General features: G+C 35.6%; 1 protein-coding gene and 1 long non-coding RNA gene across 2 annotated transcripts; both read left to right on the top strand.

Annotated features, from left to right (window-relative positions):
• The first annotated feature begins 782 nt into the window (after nt 1-782).
• Nucleotides 783-10,680, top strand: LOC116287225 (tonsoku-like protein). The gene is made up of 4 exons (XM_031693874.2): nt 783-869; nt 6,773-6,922; nt 7,739-7,896; nt 8,992-10,680. Exons 1-4 carry the CDS (start codon nt 783-785, stop codon nt 9,125-9,127), a joined length of 531 nt encoding a protein of 176 aa, XP_031549734.1. The 3' UTR covers nt 9,128-10,680.
• A 4,234-nt stretch (nt 10,681-14,914) lies between these two features.
• Nucleotides 14,915-17,040, top strand: LOC116287209 (uncharacterized). The gene is made up of 3 exons (XR_004196047.2): nt 14,915-14,980; nt 15,794-15,874; nt 16,835-17,040. It is a non-coding gene; the product is annotated as an uncharacterized LOC116287209 (long non-coding RNA).
• The last annotated feature ends 5,773 nt before the right edge of the window (nt 17,041-22,813 follow it).

Genomic DNA, 22,813 nt, shown 5'->3' with positions numbered 1-22,813 from the left:
TAGAAAACGAAAAACACTTTCTAGTTTGGTGTCCACTATATGACTCTCATAGAAACGACTTAAGAGAGTTAATAGAAAAAAACACCAGCATTAATTTCAACAATATGAGCGCTGACAGTCGTTTTATGTTCTTAATCAATTCAAAATCAGCGTCTCTACAAAGAGCCATATCAGCATACATTCATCAATGTATGCTGATACGTGAAAATGAATTAAGAAAATTACCTAATACATAGTATATATATATACCTATAATATATTTGGAATCAAACACTCATGTACTATTAGTATAAGGTGCCAAATAAAATTGTATTGTATTGTATTGTATACCTTCATATCTATAGGTGGAAAGGTTGTCTTCTTTACTGCGCAGGACATGAAATCAAAAGAAAAAAGATTAAAGAATCGAAAATGCGCATGTGTTATTGAAGTCTCTTCTGTCACGCTCGCTCGGTGAAGTAAATTATGAATTGAATATTCAATGAAGGAATATAAAACGCGCGCGCATGCCTCTGTACTGTGATATAAACGCGCTGTTAGCTGTAGAGCACGAAAGAAGCAAGTTTAGGTACAAGAGGCGTTGCATTCATAAAGACGTTTTGAACAATAATTTTGTACGAGTGTGTCTCTGCCCTCATGTATAATCATGGTAGCTAGCCAATCAGCGCGCGCGTTATATCTAAAATATTTTATAAATATAACTTGAACCGTAAGTACTTCTATAATCATTTTTTGTTTTTCGTTGTGTTTTCTACTGCATGGTATCCCTGTGGTGTCCCATGATGCTGTGCGGGTTTTGTCAAAAACATAAACACACAAGATGGCGGAAGAAGAAGGAAAATGTGGCTAAAAATACCATCCTTTATCCGGTAAGAAATGCTTACGTACTACACTAATATCTATACAAATACTGAGATAAGGTTTATTTCGTGTTTTCTGGGTTCATTCGTCCTTCAAAAAAGCATTTTATTTTGAGCTATCGTTTCATTTTTGCACTGAATCAGTTGTAAACTAAAAATCTTAAGCTTTAACTTAAGATTACCATTACGGTTCCATATTCTTTTAAAAACCAGGTTTTATTCATCATTTCAGTCAGGTGGGGGGAGATGCAACTGAATATAGTATTGCGTTGTCGTATTGACACCTCGATGTTTACATACGCTTAGAAATCAATAGCCCAATATTAGACGTATAGTCCAATATATACAAGAAGGAATAGCCCAGTAAGACGAAATAGCCCAGTAAGCCCAATAAGTACGTTTTAGAACTTACGAAAGCATTAATACCAACCATATACCGTATATATTGTAGGATAAGCAGAGGTTCATAAAATATTTGAAAACCAGATATAATTCAGAGCTACATATGTATCAATGCAGCCGACCATTCTTATAAACAAGCTGTGACATCATAGTGACAAACTGTACATAGTGTTTTAGTGACCACACACATCACATTCTTGGACCTCTGTACCCAATAAAGTCCTCTTCATTTTAGTATTCAACAATTTTTTATATAATGACTTGTGTCTTTATACATAAAGAATACTAATGAGGATGACTTTATCAGAAATAAAGCTACATCCAAGTTTATACATTGTACATATGAAAACTTATATTCATCATAAAGGCCAGTCTTTTATATACAACCACTGACAACCTGCAAAATATCTTTTGCTAGTGCTGTCTATTGCAATGCTCATGCAAGAGACTTCAACAATTGCACCATGTTTATGTTTGTGTTGATTTGTTCTTGTTTCTTTGTGTCTTTGAGCAAACCAAGGAAACCCAAATATATTAAATATATTAAAAAAATATTTTTTAAATACATATGATACTCAATATGATATCACCCCTAAAACAACTTTTCTCACAATTTTACTTGCTGCAATTTTTTAATGAACATGCAAACTCTATGTCTCCAAAAATTTGTTTTTTTGCTGCATGCCGCCAGTCAAAAAAAAGGTACCAACTGATTAGGTTTGATTGACAGCAGCGAAAAAACAAATTTTGAGACACAGAGTTTACATGTTTATGAAAAACCCAATAAGGCATTTTTTTCAAGAATGTGTGCGCACATTTCTTAATTTTGTCCTGAGGAGCCAGAATATATTGCAAGTTGCTGAGATGGCATCGCAGTGTAACACTTCACCTCGGCAACTTGCAATGCTATATTTTCAAGCACTGTGAAACAAATTGCTGAGAAAATTAAGAAGAGATAACTAGCTAAAAACTAGTGTGAGATGTATAAGTGTTTCTAATGAAACAGTAATGATAAAAGGGTAAATTATACACTGGGACATTTCAGACTCTAGTCTTTCCTCTTTTACTCCGACGAAGGACTAGCATCCCAAACATTAGTAAGTTTTTTCTTTTTTCCATCTTTTCAACCTGTATAATTTACCCTTTTGTCATTACTGAGAAAATTGCACAGAGTAGCATGACTTGCGATCAATCAATACTGTACATTGAATTGAACTTTGGCAATTCCGCAGAGTGGCTCTTCTTCCAATGAGCCCTGAGGATTGGAATCTAAAAGTTGGTTTTGTGTAGGGAGGAAAACTGGGGCCCAAAAGAAAAGCCCTTAAAGCACAAGAGGGAAACCTTGAGCAAATCTACCCACATATGACACCTGGTGGGGGTACTGTACTCTGCTAGGATTTGGGTAGGGGTGTTCTGCTGGGATTTTGAAAAGGGAACCCTGTTTATGGCAAAAAAACAACACAGATTTGTAGACCCTGTTTATGACCAAAGATAAAATTAATTGCACTGAGTTCCTGTTTCAATTATCATGTCAGCTCGCATATGGTTTTTTGAAGACCATACTAACCAGTTTTGGTCAATACGAAAGTAGAAACCCTGAATATGACAGGAAACTCAGGAAGAACTTGGAACTTGAGTGAAATTGCATACCCTGTTTATGACAAGAAGCTTGAAAAACCATACCCTGCTCAGCAGATCATCCCTGTATAGTACATATATGGAAGTACCCACCCCCCCCCCCCCCCTTCCCTGGGATATGACACCAAATCCAGTATCAAACCTTGCCTTGGTGAACATGAGAGGAGAGCCCTCTTACCTGTGCTACCCATGCTTACTGTGGTTTTCAAAGTCAAAAATAATGAGCTTCATCACAAATCTCTTCTCACTTTGTTCCACTTTTTCCAAAACTGTGGTAATTTTTTCAGATGCTTAGCCAATCTTGGTTCCACACTGATTAATTTGTCAAAAATTCAGTGGGTGGTTAACGTTGTTGACTCAAACGTTTTAACTCATCAACAGCCACACACACAACTTTTCTATCATTTTGTAACTATATTTATGTAAAACTCTATATCTTATTATTAAAGTTCTTTTCGTAAATTAATATCATTTTTTATCCATTTTATGATTATTGTTTTCATCACCAAAGAAAATTCACACATTACACCAAAACGAAATTACAAACAGTACGACAGACAATTAAGAGAAAAAAATAGGAAAAAAAAAGAAAAAACGAGCATGTGACAGGAGGCAGTAACAGGACAGAGTCCCAATTGACAACTGCCCCCTTACAGTATAAGGAGCAAAAAAGTGAAAAGTAGTGACAAAAGTATAAACGAATAGTTATTTATGGCAGAAGGAATATGACGGAATCTTATAGATAGTGTAATAAGCATTTGACTTGTTCTTAAGCGACAATAGAGTAGCACAGCGTTTACAGTCCTGGGGTACATTACTGCACCATTGTCAAGTGTGTGAATAAAAATAAAGTCTAAGTCTAAAGATATAACTTTGCCATTTGATCCTATCTGATGTGTGAAACTAAAACAAGCAACAAGATTTTGACAATTTCATTGTTTCACCAAATCTGTCGTATTCAGTCATACCAAGCTGTTGTGCTGCAAAGCCTTTGTGAGATGATGCAGCATCATCAAGATCAAGTCAATCAATACGATGCTGATGACCGGAATCATTCATCACAGATAAGGATATCAATATGAGTAACATGGTTTAGAAATTAAAATCTAGTATCATTCTGCAATTAAAAAAAACAAGAATTAGTCTAGCATTTTTCAGAAATTAGTTTGAAAAATGCTAGACTTATTTTTTAAGTTTTAAAAACAGAATTAAAAAAAATAGTTACTACCTAGGCTATGAGAAAAGTATACCTAAAGTTGTACTACAGAATCTACCGTAGTGTGGAAATGCTGGAAAAACTTGTCATGATCCCTGCACCCACAAACATCAATGCATATTCCACTGCATTCCTAAAGGCATGTGCAACTTGAAAATAACTTTGAATTTAACAAGTTAGCACTTTAAATTTGCTTGAATTCTTATATATACTTTATATTTTGTGGCAAGTTGAATATTTTCAGTTGTTTTCATAACGTTTTTAGCGCGCGCACTCATCATTAGAAATTTAGAGCGCGCATGAAAATACAAAAAGTATGATGTGGTTTTTTTGTCGTTAATTTAAAATAAAAGTATGACGAAGTTTTCGTCGTTAGTTATTTACTTTGTCAGTTCAGTTGTGTTCAACGTTCATTCAAAGAGAGTCAAGAAAAGTTGTGTTAATTAAGTTAGTTAAAAGACTAGAAATAATCGAAACTGGTAAGTAAAACATTGTTATTATATATTACTTAAGCATAGAAGTCTGTTTCCTTTACGCAAAACTAGAGAATGTAAGAAAAACAATTGATCTCAGGTTTGCCTTAAGCAACCGTTTTCAAGATTGTTTAGTTGTTGTTTCAAATATAAAATTACTTCAATAGTAATGTCTTATAAGTTATATCGTAAGTTGCCAGATAGCCGAAGTCGCTATGTTTGTAATAGGTAATTTAGGATGGTCAAACACCAGTCTAAGCTAATCCTACTTGCAGTGTATTTAGTGTAAGATTACAGAAATACTTATAGTCATTTGAAAAACAACATCGTAGATGTGTAATTAATCAATTTTTCTATTGATTACTTATCGTAGTTCTCGCCGTTTCGTTGTGGTAATAAACTGAGTTATAGTAAAGACGAAACTCGTACGTGTTGTTTACTTGGTCACAATTTATTGCAAATTTTTTTCCTTTGTGATTTTATGAAACGTGGCTTAAAGAAGGCTCCGATTTGTAGCCAACAATTTGTATGTTTTGAGACAAGATGTGAATGTTTGTGGGTGTAAACAATGACATGCTTTGTTTCTTGCATTTCAACACTCCAGTGGATTCCATAGTATAAACAAAAAATGTTAAATAAGAATTTTGTAGAATTGTGTAGTTCCATAAATTATCCATACCCCAGGGCTCATGGAGGAATTTTTTTAAGACACCCCCCCCACCCCCGGAAATTCCAATTTTCTTCCATACACTTCTGTAATATTTGTTCTTTCTCTGACCCCCCTACTCTTCGGAAATTCCAAATTCCTCTGTGGGTGGGTATGGATGATTTCTGGAACTACACATTTCAACAATAATATTATCATAAGATGAATTTAAAAGAATTTCAGGACTTTACCTCGGCCTAGGAGTAAATTAACTGGCTTTTAGTTAAGATTTGAGAAAAAATAATAATTAGAAGGAATAGGAAAAGTTATGTTTGGCTAACGGAATGGTAACATGCAGGACTCAAAATAACACAAATTAATGTTTGTGCAGGACAAGTGAATTTTGACTGAACATTTTTGTCCAACATATTATTCTCAACATCATAGATGACATATATAATTTTATGAGGCAGTATGCCGTGTGGGATGTGCTCGGATATCAAATAAGAACATGGGTAATAGGTAAATTACAAGCCTTAGATGAAACGACTGAAGAAGAGTGCCGTACAAGCCTTTCACAACTCCAAGTCACATAAAAAAATGAGCATAGGTGACAGTTATTTTATCTTACTTGCAATCAGGAAATTGGCATTGCATTTTTTACTGCTGTTTTGAGTCCTGCAAATAAGATTATTTCACAAATGTTTTTGTAGGAATGTTTTCTTTATGATTTACAATAATTTCATTGAAAACATCATCATTCAAAACTATTTTCAGCACACCACAGAAAGGTTAAAAAAGTATAAGTATTTTTTATTCAAAACCCAAGACTATAAATGATTCAGAAAAAATCACATATGTGAAATGTTTTTTTTTAATTCCATTTATTCCAGTTTTATTTTAATTTTAAAGAAATTAATTATGAGATTGTCTGCTATTTTAAGATTTTTTTACTATTAATTAATTTTTTGTATACCAGAAAAATGAAATAGAGCAGGTGCATGTTACATGTATGTCATCTCCGCCATCTTGGTTGACGATAACAAAGCATTCCTCATAAGCTTGAACTTGAGTGGCTTATTGCTAATAATTCTCCTACAGCTGCTATTAGTGTTGTCATACAACGCTCACTATCTATAGCGGCTGCGTAGGAGACTAATTGCTGATTGGTTCCGAAGTTATTGATTGAGTACTTTTGGGCTTCCTGTGGTGATATGGACGGACTTACAAATATAACCTGATGTTGCAGTGACTTCGCCTCTACAAAGCAGTAGCCAAAAAACTAGTAATAAGCCCACTAGTCTGCTAACACAAATACCTATTCAGTTATAACCCTAGTGTCACCATCCTAGTATCGCCATCCTGGTCTTGCCATCCTGGTCTTGCCATCCCTTATGCATAAGGTCTCCATCGTCATGTCTACTACCAGACCCATTTCCTGACCAGTGCACATGTCAAGTAGCCAATTGTATTTTTTTTAGTTTGCTATTCTTGATGTATTCATAATATTCATAATATCTTCCCCTGATTTCCACAGCTTCTAGCATGCGGTAGCTTTCTATTGCCCACAACAACTTTGAAGGACAAGGAGTGCGTGATCTGTTGTCATTTAGATGTCTCATCAACAGTGTATAATAAGAGTGACGTTGCTATGCCAACAGATGGTCTAGCTCAGCACATGGACAAGGTAAACCTAACTTGTGCATCTTTGTGCCTTTTTTTCCTATCTTTTCTTTTGTCATCAGTATTTGTTAACCATCAGTGTCCCTATAGAGCGTGTGCATGCTACATCATAGCCGCCATCTTAATTGACGATAACAAGACATTCCTCATTAGCATCTCTTGTTAGATCAACCAACATGGCGGCAGTTTGATTGTTATTCATATCTCAAGGGATTTTGAGTCACATGGTTGCACACACTCTATAATGTGGTAGACTTTTTTTCTGCTTTACAATTAGTCTAAAATAAGGGATGGGAAATGGGATTAAGACCCCCCCCCCCCTCCCCCCTCCTTCCTTCAGGATCTTCAGCTACAGCTGGGACATTAATCATCATTAGAATATAATTTTAGAGTTGAATATAGAGTTGAGTTGAGTGCGCAGTAATTGGTTGAGTGATCAGTGATTACGGGACGATAATCACTGCTTGAGCGGGGATTTAGCAAAGTTTGCCAGAGGGGAATTAATACTTAAAGATTTTTTAAACCAGAATTTCATCTTTTCTCTGATATTCAATCCTAAGATTATATACTCAAGAATTATGGAATTATTATTGGCACAGGACACAGGAGAGAGGCATGTTCCCTCCTCCTTCCCCCTCCCCCTTTTGACCAATCAGCATGCATGTACTATCCTAACTATATAATAATTTCATTGAGACTTTCTTCTTCATACAATATCTTTTGCCCCTTCACTCATTATTCAACATTAACACTCTCATTTCTCTCTTTCTTTTACCACCCATTATCCATTAGTTTAATTTTGATTTCCTTTCCATTACAGGATGATTGTGCTTTGCAAAACCTAAATCTTAGCAATTGCTGTTTGGGAAACCAAGACATGGAACCTCTGACAGACAGGCATTGTTTTAAAGATGTTCTCCAAACACTGGACCTTAGTTGTAATTATATTGAGAACGATGCTACTGATCTTCTTAGCAGGTATTTGTTTGACTGTTATTATTAACATCATCATCATCATCAACATCATCATCACCATCAGCAGCATCATCATCATCAACATCAGCATCATCATGAAAAACATAATCATCTTCACCATGTTTCCCCTCCCCCTTTTGACCAATCAGCATCAAAGTAATTATGTTGTTGTTAATTCACCATCATCATCACCATCATCATCAACATCATCATCATCATCTTCACTATGTTCCCCCTCCCCCTTTTGACCAATCAGCATCAAAGTAATTATGTTGTTGTTAATTCACCATCATCATCACCATCATCATCGTCATTATCATCATTATTGTCATCATCATTATCATCACCTTCATTATATAAGATAGAGCATAGAAATGGCTTCCATGTGTCATGTTACTGATATGGATTCCTGAGATACAGCATTGAAATGGCTTTCATGTGTCATGTTAATGATATGGATTCCTAAGATACAACATTGAAATAGCTTCCATGTGTCATGTTACTGATATGGATTCCTGAGATAGAGCTTTGAAATGGCTTCCATGTGTCATGGTACTTTGTCAAATATTGAAAAGATTTTCTATCTCTTCTGTGCCTCTTATTACTCAATGAGGTGTTTTAATGATTGACACCTGTGGGTGTGTTAACATTGAAGTGGATTCCCAATTTAGCACTTAAGTGGCTTTCCTTTCTCCTGGTATGTCATCTAATTAGAGTGCTGAACATTAAAAGGGCTTTCTAGTTATATAGCTACAGGTGTCCTAATAGCTTCAACCTAAAGGGCATACACAAGAGTTGTTCTTCATATGAGTGGAAAACGATAAAGAAAATTAGTAGTCGCTATAAGTCAGTACCATTTGTTTCCCACTCATAAGATAACTATTCTTATGGGAAGCCATTTCAATGTTACGACATGTTGTACCGTGTAGGTGCTGTAAATCAGTAACATATGTTCCCACACATACATAACCATTCTAGTTACATGTTTGAATTTATAAATTTTCTCTAATGAATCACAATCATGATGGTCTCAGCAAGGCACATGTAGCCATGTAGCCTTCAGTTTCCTAATGACAGGATTTTCTATTTGCTCCACAGGCTGGTAAGCCATAGCCAGACCCTTATCAATCTCAGCATCAGTGGCAACCCTGGCATTGATAGTGGTTTTCTCCAGTTATTCCTGGATGCTCATAGGACAAGCTCGTCTGCAATACATCAATCTATGAGCCTGTAACATTAATTCACCAATATCAAACGAAATTTTAGGACTATTGTGAAACCATTCTACAGACAATTTAATGGAGTTAAACTTCTCATTCTGCCCTTTAAATCAAACTGACAAATTGTGCATTGCCGAGACATGGAAAAAGGATGCTGGAGGCGCTGATGAAAGGGAGGCAATGGTACAAGACTGTTTGTGCATCTTCAGGGCCGTAGCCACCAATTTCTGATTGGTCCGGTTTTTGAGGGTTTTCAGTTTTTCTTATACTTTTTTATTATTTTTATTATTTTTCTTATCTTTTGTTTCCCGAAAGTTGGTCCGGTTGAAACCGGACCAACGTACCGTGCCGGTGGCTACGGCCCAGATCTTGGGACTGCACAGCAATAGGACATTGAATTAAAAGGCTGCATGTTAAGTTTTATGTTCAACAGTTGCATAGTGATGCTTAAGGGGAGAGGGACTGGAAAGGAGTTAAACAAAGGAAAGTTTTTGAATATTAATTAGGGAGGGTAATACATGTATCAAGTGTTCCATCATGGTTCCATCATCACAGGTTGTAAACATTGCTATATCTTAATTGTATTTTTCTTATCAAGCACAATTTTCATAAAGTATTCAAGAGCAAGTAGCGTAAAGCTAATTCCAAATCAAGTCTACCAAAATATAGCAATTTTTACAACCTATGGTCCCACTTGTTGACCCTTTGAGCATGTGCCTAGAGCAGTAGCACAGAACTCTTGATGCGTATATAGCAAAAACAGTCTCCTCCGAGTCCTCCTCCCCTTCCTCCTTGATTCCCACCCAAAGGCACTCCTTCGCAGCCTAACAACAATGTTAAAGAACAAATCCTTGAAAGCCTTTTATAGTTCATAATTGTTGAAACAATCCACGGTTTACATAGAAACTTGTTTGACTATGAGGTTGTTCCTTAAAAATAATGATGACGATGATGATCATAATAATTATTAATGATAAAAATTAACTTTGTTTATAGAGTATGACGCTTGACTGTAATTCAACTGATAAACTTGTGGTCAACTTTTAATGTCTCTAGTTTATAAGGGGTGGGACAGCCATTCATGTTGTCATCCAAACCTTGTGAAAGTGTAACCATTAGCAGATGTATCAAGAATAATGATATGAAATTATAAATAAGTTGGAAAGATTATTGTTATCAATGACAAAAGCTATGATGATGATAACTTTGATAGATATAGAAAGCCAAAGTGGCATGGGACACAGAGTGGTTTAGCACCACCTCTCACCGCTGTGGTCTGATCAAGCATGGTCTGAGACTGGATCATACATGAGTTGAGTTTGTTTGATGTGTTGTCCTCTTCTGTGCTGCGATGGTTTTTCGATTTGTATTATTACACAGCTTTTCTTTGCATGATTTTACACAAGCATTACCTTGCAATCGGTGTCTAAGGGTACATTCTTCCCATTCAAGCACAAGATTTTAGGTTTTGCTCTGTGTTTCACTCCTTTCATTCCCAAGTCCATCTCATTCCAGAGGAATTATACAGGAAAACAAATGCGAAGGATTAATAAAGTGTTGCAGTGTGTTCTTGGTTGATTTGTTAATATGTTTAGTACATCGTCTTAACTATAAGCTCATTATTTAATATCATTGCCCTAACATTCAACTTGGATAATGTTCTATTATTTCAGCATATTAACTTCCATTTGAATGAAGATACAGGTAAATCACCCAGTAGCTAACTGTGGTGAGCTGTGTTTTAAAGTAATCAGTTCATCCCAGCAACAGAGCAGCCAGTCTGGCAAGTAAGCATGTACATATTTATAGAGATTTTAAATTATCTTTCTGCAAAGTGTTTTGGGACAGTATAGTAGACTTTGGGGAAGAAGGGATGGATGGAGGGAGGGAGGGAGGGAGTGAGTGAGTGAGGGAGGGATGGATGGATGGGTGGATGAATAAACTGATGAAGTGGTTGGGAGGATGGATAATAGATTAATGGATAAATAAGGTAGAAAATATTATTATTTCTGCTTTGTGTTTTTAATGACAGAGACATGAGTGAATGACTTAAGAGATGACTGCGATGAGCTGTGTTATGAAGTCATCGGTTCAACCTGGCAACAGAACAACAAGTCTGACAAGTAAGCATGTAAATATTTATAGAGATTTTAAATTACTTTTCTGTGTGTGGGAAAGAATAGTAGGCATTGGGAAAGATGGATGGATGAATGGAGGGAGGGAGAGAGGGAGGGAGGGAGTTAGGGATGGAGGGAGGGATGGAGGGAGGGATAAACTGAGTGAGGGATGGATTGGTGGATGGGTGGATGACTAGACGGATGCTTTGATGTTTTTAATGACAGACACTACTACTGCAGAGTCAAAAGAAGGGTTTGATTAGTATGGATATTGGGAAGAAGCCCACTTGAAGAACAGAAAGAAAGAAACAACCATTTACACAACCATATGGTATTATGTACAAATGCCTATGATGCCACTAAAAGGTAGGAGGAAACATGTTAAACAATGTGCAAACACTCTTATCCTGCCCTGCCCTGCCCTGCCCTGCCCTGCCCTGCCCTGCCCTGCCCTGCCCTGCACTGTACTGCCCTCTCTCTCTCTATTCTATTTTTTAAATCTATTTTTTGTTGTCAGTCCTCTTTTCTCCTTTCATTCTCTGTTCGAATTCCTCTTTTCTCTGTTCTTTGTTCTTTTCTCTGTTCTCTTCATGTAAGCAGACTCTCAGACGTGCACACTGGACAAAGATTATCAAATATATTAACCATGTATTCCTGATAAAGAGAGGTTATATTTCGTTGCACTGTTACATTGATTTTTGCAGGTGGACAGCAAGATGAATGACAGAATAAAAGAAGAAGAAATAAAATAAAAATGTAGGAAGAGAGGAAAGAGAAACGAGATAAAATAAATAAATAGGAAAAGCAAAAAGGAAAATAGGAAATAGAAGAAACAAGTAGAAAGAAAATCACAGAAAAAATGTGAACAATAGAGAAAATATGTGTTAAAAAAGACGCGATGAATAGTATTAAAATGTAAAAGATAAAACAGAGTGAAAGGAGAAGAAAAGAGTTTGAAATATATATAACTGATAACTGTAAAAAATGCTAAATTAAGTGAGTCTTATTAAAATACTTTTAAAAAAATACAAAATCTCAGTCGTCACTATACGTCCCAACCCCAGACCTCTGGACCACCGCTTTCAACATTATCTTGAATGCGAGTCTTACAGGAAAAACATAAGAAATACCACACCAGAAAAGCTGTGATTTCTTTTGTATTTTCCTGTTCTGCTCGTTTTTAGGATAATCGTGAGAGTGACTGGACAATGACCCATCAACACCGTGACCGTCACAGAGAAACAAAGAAGTAATTCTTAAGGGATTAACCAATAAACAATAAAGGCACTTGTTCATAAAGTGCTAGATTCTTTAAGGCTTGCTTCTTATCGTATCATGATGAAGAATGTTAATTCTATGAAAGAAAGAAATGATGCTCGAGGGAACGACGTGACTAAAACACAACTTTCGTGGCCCTTTTTGCTTCTAAACAAAAAAACCTTCCACGGGTTTCTAGTATTCACCCAAATATGACGTCATGTATTTGATTACTTAGGGCGTTGTGTAGTCACGTGTTATTCTCTCGGGAAACTGTTTTATTCTTAGCTTGAAAACACTTATTCAAACTGAAATAAAGGAGAACAAATTAATGCGCATAATTTACTAGTATCAAACGGTTCGTCTGTTCTGTTTCGCTTCAAGAAGTAAAGCTCCTGTTTTGCGCGCTGAAATTATTGGCTAAAACTTGAGTTCAGTTGCAAGACAAGATTATTCACGGGGGTGGAACACGACACAATTTCGTTCAAAAACTTCCTCGCGAAGTTTCGTTTGCCGGCACGAGTATAGTGTGAGCAAGAAGTTAAAAGTTTCAACGTGTGAAAGTACCTTTAACTGCATGAAATCGAAACAGGCGCGCGAACTGGCGAAGCCGCATGAATCAATAAAGTTGATAAATAACTTGAAGTGTAATAAAAAAATATTGGCGCTTCATGCGTCTTGAAATATTTGGTTGTTCCTCTTTGTCTCTGGGTGTATTTTATCCTTGCTCGGGTGGAGTCTAGACATTAAAGGATATTTTTCAGCTGTTGTTTTATTTCTTTTATTTTTTATTTTTATGGGTCAGACAATAAATATCACACAATAAAGGTTCGATGTTCTTTTATCATCAACTGCGTGATTTATTGAATTTGAATGGAAGGGTTACTTCAAACCCACGATTTTTTTTTTGTTATGAAAATTTAAAACTCACGCCTTAAAAAACACAAAATTAAGGGTCACGTGACTGGTCACGTGACTAATTACCATAATAGTGTTTTTTGCCTAAAATAAGCGTTTTTTCGGGTTTTTATCCTCCGTAGGGTACGAATATAGCCTTTTCTGGTCATGTTTCACGTTTTGGGCAAAAAATATTACTCGAAAACCGTCTATTTTTCGACAAAAAATAAAGATTTTCATGGGATCCCTGTGTAAAATGCTAGTTCCAGGTCCTTGCGTGAATTTGGTTCATTTCAAATCTTGCCTCCTTCGCGGTTCGACGTGTGTCAATCTGTGGAAATATAAAGAGAAGTTTTTACAAGAACAAAAAAATTTTATTAGCTCGTGCTCCATCTAACAGAGAGATAAGGACACGAGAACTATGAAAGGTAAGAATTATTCTGTTTTTCTGCGTTATTCTGGCGTTTTTCCGTATTTTTAACCATATTAAAGATTTCGAAAGTTCGATTGACCGCCATGACACGTGTTGGCTTTGAACTCTAAGAATTTCACTTTTTCTTGCAAAATACAATTAAATTTGCCACAAATATGTAATTTTATAAAGTTTTCAAACAGTTTGTGAGCTTAATTTGAGTATATTTTTATTTTTTCCGTATTTTGAAACTTTGGTCATCATCGTTACACGAAACTTGGTTCGTGAAATTTTAAGACCTCCCCTCCCTCGTTAGAACCATGAAAATCCTAAATATTAATGTCCTGATGATTTAACTTTCTTTGTATTGCAGTCTTAAAAGTATAACTTACACGTGAAACACTCCATAAGGCTGTCCAGTGAGCATGTAACAAGATGGAAACCTGAAATCTGAGCCTAACTACCATACTGCATCTTGACTCTAACCAATATATAATGGAATACTTCAGTATTAATCTGGTAATGATGGGTATACTGCACTAAAACAAGAAGCAAAAACACTTGATACAATGTTGTCTATGAGTAATGAACTGCAAATCAACCTGTTGATGACCCTGTGACCTTCATAACAAAATGGACTCACACTGTTGCTGTATGGATGTTGACCTGAATATCAACCTGGGGATGACCCTGTGACCTTCATAACAATATAGACTCAACTTGTTGCCACAAAAATGTTGTTCATATCCCAAGCAGCAGTTTATTACTAATCATCAGGTATGTATATTACTCTGCAGAACAATTTCATACATAAGTTAGTTATACAATGCTTTGTTGAGGCACTCTATGGGCTTTTATTTCTCATAACCAACATGATAGATGTCAGACAACCACAGGGTTCCCACTGTACAACATGGTCTACTGCTGACTAGTACTGTATAGTGACAGGACTGAAGGATTGAAAAGGATTATGCATTATAGAGCATTTATACAAGTGCAGTCCTAACTAGTAACTGCTAGTAATGTAATCATTTCAACAAATATCTATGATTGATTCAGATTTCTAAACACAGATCTCTTTTTCTTTTTCAACAGCTTGATGACAAGTATTGATATGTGTCATCATTAGATTGTGATGATACTACATTGCATCAAGCTATTGCCAGCAGATGTATGACAGACAAGTAAGTTAAACTATTAGCTATGTTACAATATAAAAATGCATCCAAATTAGTTTTTTCTTTTGTATTCATAAAAATGATACCAGCCAAAAGTCATGCTTTAGCATTTTGGTAGAAGTAGTAGTAAAATGACGCCATCATGCAAACTGCCTATTTCAGTCATGCTTTAGCATTACAGTGCAACTACTGTAACAGGGGTCAATTACAGCAGTAAGACAAGAGAACCAATTTAAAATCTTCAATGAAAACAATGCATTCCAATCTTTGGTATTCAAGCCAATCAGAAACCCAGACTGAACTAGATCATCATCATCATTTTCTCTATTGTTTACAGCTGCTTTCTGATTGGCTCAACTACCCAAAGTTAGAATGTATTGTTTTCTTCCTACAATTTGATTGGTTCTTGCTGTCTAGGTAGCCCCATTTAGAGTAGTCACACTGTACTTTAAGGAGCCCTTTTGGCAAAGTAGACCACTGCATACTGGCTGTCTTGAAATAGTGTTTTAGTGACCACACATATTATGTGCTTGGATCTCTCCATTCAATGTCCTCTTCATTAGTATTCAAGAAGTTGTTATTATGTAATGCCATGTGCCTTTATACATAAAGAATACTAATGAGGATGACTTTATCAGAAAGATAAAGGTATATCCAAGTACATCAAATTCTCACAAAGGTCAATCTTGTGTTGTACAATCACTAACAACCTGCAAAATGTCTTTTTCTAATACTCTGAAATTTGCATGCTAGAGAAATTAATTAACTTAGCGTAATAAACACTCAGGTTTCTCAACACATCTCTAATTTTTTCAACAGCTTGCCAGCCTCTCAACCAAGGATCATGTTGTCATGGTGATGATGCTGTCAAGTTCTGGCCATCAGATAGATGACAGACAAGTAAGTTTAGCAATTGGATATATCATGTTTGATATCAGCATGTCTCTCACATACTTGATGGAATATGTAAGACATAATCTAAGACTAGCAGTCAATAAATAATATTGTTATATACACCTACTTGCAAGAAGGTTGTCATACAAGAATGGAACAGTAGTAATTTAGCGAGAAAGGAATACATAAAAGACAAAAGAAAAAGTTCAGCTTCAGTGATCTTCTTTTGTTCTTTAATATAATTCCTATCCCACTAAACCACTAATGTTCTATTTTCGTATGACAACGTTCTTGCAAGTAGGTGTACCAACTGTAAAAGTCCATTATCTCTTGTACTCTGATTGGGTAAGAGGTATCATGTGAACAAGTTTCAATGTTTCCCCGCAATGGCTTTCGATTGGCAACAATATGTAGCTGCTTTGCATTCTTTGGCACTTCGTATATAACAAAACACTACTTTATGTGATGTTCCAAAAACCATCCATTCCCCCTCCCCCACTAAGCAATTCCAAATTTCTGAGGGGAGAAGGGTCAATTAAAGGACAAAATTTTAAAAAAAGGTAATGGAAAAATTTGGAATTTCTAGGGAATGGAAGGCCTATAAAAAAAACCTGCTGGGAGGGAGGAAGGAAAATTTTTGGAACTGCACATTCACTAGAACCTCCAGAAAGCAGTGTGTTTTATGGTCCCAGTCAATAAGCGTTAAATAAATAACACCCAGAGAAAAACCCTTGAAGCACAGGAGAGAAACAATAAACAATTCTACTCAATACATACCGGTAAGCAACACCAAGTCCAGGAATCAAACCTGCACTGCCTTGGTGAGAGGAAAGCACTCTGACTGATAGGGCACCCATGCTTACACCCATTCAAGCATATGACGTTTGTCATTTGATCCTATCTAATGTGCATCACTGGAAACAGGCAACAGGATATTGACAATTTCTTTTTGTTTTTCTTTTCTAGCTTCACCAAATCTGTCATATTCAGTTATACCAAGCTGCAAAGCCTTGTAAGATGATGCAGCACCATCAAGGGCAAGTCAATCAGTACTGATGACAGGAATCATCCACCAAGGATATCAATACGAGTAACATGGTTTAGAGGAATATAAAGAAAAATAGGAATATAAAGAAAAATAAGTTAATCTAGCATTTTTCAGAAATAACAAAAAAAAAAAAAAAAGGAATTCAAAAAAATGTTACTTCCTAGGCCTAGGAGAATAGTATACCTTGTGTAAACATCTTAAAGCAAACACAACCAAAAAGACAACCATTTCAAAGAAGAATTTGGTAGAATTTCAAAAAGTTGGAAGATGAATTTAAAAGAATTTCAGGGTTTGCCCTAGGCCTAGGAGTAAAAAAATAGCATTAGTTAAGATGTGACATGAAAACCTAGTAGAAAAAAGAAAAATGTTTTTGGCTAGAGGACTGGTAACATGCAGGGCTCAAAATAACACAAATGTTTTTGCAGGACAAGTGAATTTTGAATGTAAAATTTCTGTTGACATTTTATTCTGAAAATCGTACATGATTTTTTTTTTCTTTTCCTTGCAATCAGAGTGTTGGCATTGCATAATGCCTGCTGTTTTGAGTCCTGCAGATACGTTATATTCACACAAAAAATAGGAATGTTCTGTCCATGATTTACAATTGAAACCATCTTCATTCAAAACTCTTTTGTGCACACGTACTGCAATGACAGTAAAGATTCCAAAAAATAAGTTTGTTTCATTCAAAAACTACAAGTTCAGATATAATTCAGCAAAAATAGCAAGATAATTTTTGAATGGAAAAATGCTTTCAAGGCTGTTTAAGATAAAGATAAATTTATTGAACCCATTGAAAATGAAGTCATAAGAGACCTCAACACATCAAATCTTATCTCACCTATCAATAATCTAACATTAATAAATACTTTTGATTGCCAGTTCTCTAGCCTCAGATATTAGATATAGGAGAGTATTTCAGGTTATCCAGTGCTTGACACCAACACTGGTCCACTAATCTGGGACTAGTAACTCTTTGCTGTGGGCTAGTGAAAATGAGGACACTCTAGTCCTGACCATAGGCTAGTGGGTTTTTTAAGGGTTATGAAGGGAACGTATTCCATTGTCCAGGAAATATTTTCTGGGCTCATAAATTACTCTGCTGAACTACTAGATTTATAGACTTACTAGCCCATTGCCTTGTATCTGCAAAAGTGAGTGTCAAGCACTGTTATTTTAATCAAAACATTTTACAACTAGTCAAGGGTTCTCAGTAAAAACCAAACAAATTTGTTTTGCTCATGCAGTTTTAATTTTAACAATTTGAAACAAATTAAGATTGGCTGCTAGTTTTAATAAATATTTTTATTCAAAATCTACTGGGAACCCTTCACTAGTTAGAAACACTCTCCTATATCTAATATTATCATCATTTATTATTTGTACCAGAAAAATGAAATACACTTGATACCTCCCACGAGGTCCTACCAGCACCAAACAGAAGCTGCTCCAACAGGCCAGGAAACCACAAAAGGCAGTACAACATTGCTGCTCTTGGCAGAGTCTAACCTTGAGGCTATGATCAGATGATTGCTCTGGCGGTGAAGGTTGTAGGTAAGGATACCAGGTGATGGCTCTCTGCAGATTTCATGGGAGTACGCTGATGGTATGGATGCCAGTACACTGTGCAGGTTAGTGTGAGTAAGAGCAGAGATAATCATATCTTACTATTCATGGGTGTGTACAACAGTGATAACTTTAGGGGCGGTGTGCTCAATAGACTTGCACAATACACCATTCAGACTTTCATACAAGTAGATTATCAACCTGGGAAGACTAGAAGTTGAATCATTTCTAGGTGACCTAATCTTGAGTTCAATGATGTTCGGCTAGACTGATATACAAGGTTCTATCATAGGATTGTAATTTAATTAGTTTTTTCACCAGCAAATAAGACCTCAGTTTCATATTAAAAAATAACAATAAAAAATCTCTTATCAAAAACAAAAAAGTATATAAACTAAAAAGAAAAACAAATGAAAAGAGTTATGCCATGAGTTCAGCAAAGTGGACTTAGCCAGGAATTTCCGAAGGGCAATGCCCCAAATTTAATAAGCTGCCATTTTATTTGAGGCCCCAAAATGCTGAACCAAAAGGGGGAAAAATAAAAAATTATGGTATCAATTCTAAAAAAAGCTACCATTTTGTTGCAGTAGAACCAAGAAAATAAATGAAAAATGTGGAAAACTCTTATTACTCAAAAGTTACAGTGACCACCACCTGAAAAAATAACTATTTAAATATTATAAAAGCAAATATATTTCACTATTTTATGACATGAAACTGAGGTCTTGATAATTTCCTTGAACAATAAAAAATATTATTGGCAAATGATACTGTATTTATGAGAACAATTCAATTCCAAACTATTCGAAAAGGTTTGTAAGTTAAATAACAAAGTCAATATATATATATTGACACAGAGCAACTACAGTAAATGTATGATTTGACGGGATTTGATATAATCAAAGCTTCTGGTGATTTGAAGCTTATGACATATTTTGTCTTGCAAAATTTGCAGACTTTTGAATGAAATTTCCCAAAATTATTTTTGGCATAATCTGTTTGAAAATGGATCATTATATTACAATATTTACCAATTTAGTATATTACTGATTGACTAAAGTTTGGTATAAAATCAGCTGTGCAGAATCATGGAGTATAATACGCCAAAAGTGCAAATGAATCAATGATTACAAACAAGGCAAATGTGAAATGAAAAATCAATGAATAGAAGACAAGGTGAGCCATCAGAGAATGGCATTGAAACACCATACCTCACAATCAAGAAACAATATTACAATTGAATGGAATTAAACTATTAATACAAGTAAAACCAAGAGTTGTTTTACCATGAATGATTATGTTCAAAGCACTTGTATTATATGCACAAGCTGTACAAATTCAAAGATTCTCATTTGATCCAAAATCAACAACTATGGTATATATTATGCTTATATATACTTTTAATTTGGCAAAGTCAATTATCATACATGTAGTTGCTCACGATTCAATTCAAAATTACGAAGAAACATTTAAATTTTATTTTTTCATTCATTATGGCTTATTTACTTCTGCTAAGAAGTTTCTTGCTGGTGGAAAAACTCATCTTAGGAAACAAGATAAGACTAAAATCCTAATAATAAACTTGACTAAGACTCGGAATAAGACCAAGGCTTTACCAATCCTCCCCCATCATTTAATAAAATAAACTTTGATGTAAAGTTGATAGAGTGGATTTGTTATCAGCTGGAGTAACGGTTACTCACACATGTTGATGTTGCTGATCTGTTCATGTCTTGGTCCAAAAAAAAATGTGATCGTACAACTAAATCATGCATTGGGCTCCAAATACCAAATCCACTCTAGTTATTTCTAAACTGAAGTGTTCTACGAACAACTCCCTCAGCACTGATTTTCATGAAGTAACCTTCAAACTTGTTCTATTTTGTAATGACATCACCATGCAGTAAGCCTTACTCACACAGCAGGCATGTTGAATGGAACGATAGATTCCTCAACACAAAGCCTCACATTCAAGTTCTCAAAAATAAATTGATGTAGGTCAAACCAAAGGTTTATAATGTCCTGAGAATAAGCATGACAGCTTTGCATGAATATAGGCCCATGAACCCTGCAAACACTGGTTTAACATTAGGAAGAGAAAGATTGCACATTCAAGATTTCAAACTTAATTCGGAATTCTGGTTTTGCCATAAAAAATGTGATGTGATGTCATTATGATATAGCAACATGATAATCCCTATTCCCTTGAGATTGATTGAATAAATAAATATAGAAAAATAGGCCAAATCCCCTAGCAGACTCTGAATACATTAACACTTAATGGAATAAATTATAGACCCATTCCCTTAGCAGACTCTGAATACATTAACACTTAATAGAATAAATTATAGATCCAGCCCCTTAGCAGACTCTGAATACATTAACACTTAATGGAATAAATTATAGACCCAGTCCCTTAGCAGACTCTGAATACATTAACATTTAATGGAATAAATTATAGACCCAGTCCCTTAGCAGACTCTGAATACATTAATACTTAATTGAATAAAATATAGACCCAGTCCCTTAGCAGATTGTGAATACATTATAGACCTTAGTCCTCTAGGGAAACATAAATTAATTGTTGAAGGGTACAGAGCCTAGGTTAGCTTTTCATATTAAATTACATGGTGGTAGTTTCCTTTTTGGGATAGACCAGCTCATTTTTCACAAGTTAGTAGCCTAGAAACTTCATGTTAGTCTTCGCAAACCAGGGTTGATAATCACATACACTTTAAGGAAGTCTGAATACCGCCTAAAGTCTATTGATCACATCCTAAGATATACATCACTGCTGTACAGTAAAACCTATGGGTAGTGAGGTGTGGTTGTCTTATAAGTCTCTTACTTGCACTGATCTTCACAGTACAAAGACTGGCTTACCATCAAGGTACTCTCATGAGTCTGTAGGGAGTTCAGAGTCTGATATCCTTATCGACAGTGTTCGCCATCAGAGCAAACACCTGGTTATGGTTTCATAAGATGGCTCTTGTCGGGACAGTAAGTACTGCGTGGTCCTGGTCTACCGGGGTAGTGACACTTGGTGCTGGTGGGATCTCGGGGAGGTATTTTTTTTACAAGTCCAAAAAAGGGCGTGGAGAGGGTAAAGATGGAATTCATTAAAAAACACAGGGAAAACCACTAAGTCCAAAGTGAAACTTTATTTTTAACACACAACATGCACAATGAGACCCATTTTAACAACTCCAGAAAGAAGGGGAAAAATTTCTAAGTCAAAAACAACTTACCAAGTCAGTCATCATCTTCATTCTTCTTCTAAGACTGAAAAAAAAGCAAGTGAAAAAAATTCAAACTCCAATTCTGCAGCCTTACCAAAAACTCCTAAGTCCCTTGGCTCCTACTTGTCATCTGCCTGAAATCACTAGGTATACAAAAAATATCCATAATAAAATAAATTGTCCCCCCCCCCAAAAATTAAGAGCAATCCCCTCCCCCCATCAAGCATACACCCCCTCCCCCCTTCAAGCATTACACCCCCTCCCCCCAATTGAAGTTTATTCCAATCCCACCCCTCCCATGGATGTTTATCCCCACCCCTCCCCAATGAAGTTGATCCCCACCTGTCCCTATATAATAAGTTCAACCAGTTGTAATTGACCACAAAAATTTTATTTTTCAAAGTGCCATTCACTTTCAATTTTTCAAAATGTAGTTATTATAGTAGTATCATATAATTTGAAGGTTACCACTATTTAAGTAGTTTTGTCAAACGTTTTGAACTTAGCAGTAATGTGTCCGATTCTCATAAAATCTTTTGTATCTTTGATTTTTCTCCCCCCCCACACCCCCCCCAAAAAAAACAGTTTGGTCCTTTGCAGTTCAATGCATAGAAGAGTGATTCACTTCAAGAAGTCTCTTAGAGGCAAAACAAAGTATAACAGCAAATGTTTTGAAAGCTTTTGCAAGTCTTGTGTTACTGTCACATTAGAATGACGAAAATATAACACGAATGCCAATGTCCCAGACAAATTGAAGGTAAAATCACTCTCTTTTTTGGTCAATTACAACTGGGGTTGAACTTTATCTCTCAAATCAATGATGGACAACAGACAATGTAAGTGTGTTGTGTTGGTGTGGAGCTTGTGATAGTTCGTTTGAGGCATGCTAGAAAAGCTTGACTAACCCTATTGCTGTAGGCAAAGACGCTACAGAATTTCACAATTCATTGGACTCAGGAGAAATTGTATCAGCTTTTATCTAGTTTGCAAAATATAAAATTGCAATCAGTGAAGTCCTTCATTAGGAGCAGCATACTACAGTGTAAAAGTATGCAGTACTTTACAATCAACAGCAAACTATTTTCAATTCTT

Source organism: Actinia tenebrosa, unplaced genomic scaffold (genome assembly GCF_029948245.1).
Source record: "Actinia tenebrosa isolate PJP-AT-01 unplaced genomic scaffold, QUT_ActTen_1.0 PGA_scaffold13__45_contigs__length_12533684, whole genome shotgun sequence".
In the NCBI taxonomy this organism is placed as follows: domain Eukaryota; kingdom Metazoa; phylum Cnidaria; class Anthozoa; order Actiniaria; family Actiniidae; genus Actinia; species Actinia tenebrosa.
The sequence above is the reverse complement of the archived record's forward strand: the minus strand, read 5'-3'. Positions and strand labels throughout refer to the sequence as shown.

What these genes read in the sequence shown, in the direction of transcription:
- LOC116287225 (XM_031693874.2), top strand. Translation starts at nt 783, where the DNA reads ATGCTGTGCGGGTTTTGTCAAAAACATAAACACACAAGATGGCGGAAG. An exon ending in AAAATACCATCCTTTATCCG is followed by an intron (nt 870 to 6,772) that starts GTAAGAAATGCT and finishes TGATTTCCACAG; the next exon opens with CTTCTAGCATGCGGTAGCTT. An exon ending in GCTACTGATCTTCTTAGCAG is followed by an intron (nt 7,897 to 8,991) that starts GTATTTGTTTGA and finishes TTTGCTCCACAG; the next exon opens with GCTGGTAAGCCATAGCCAGA.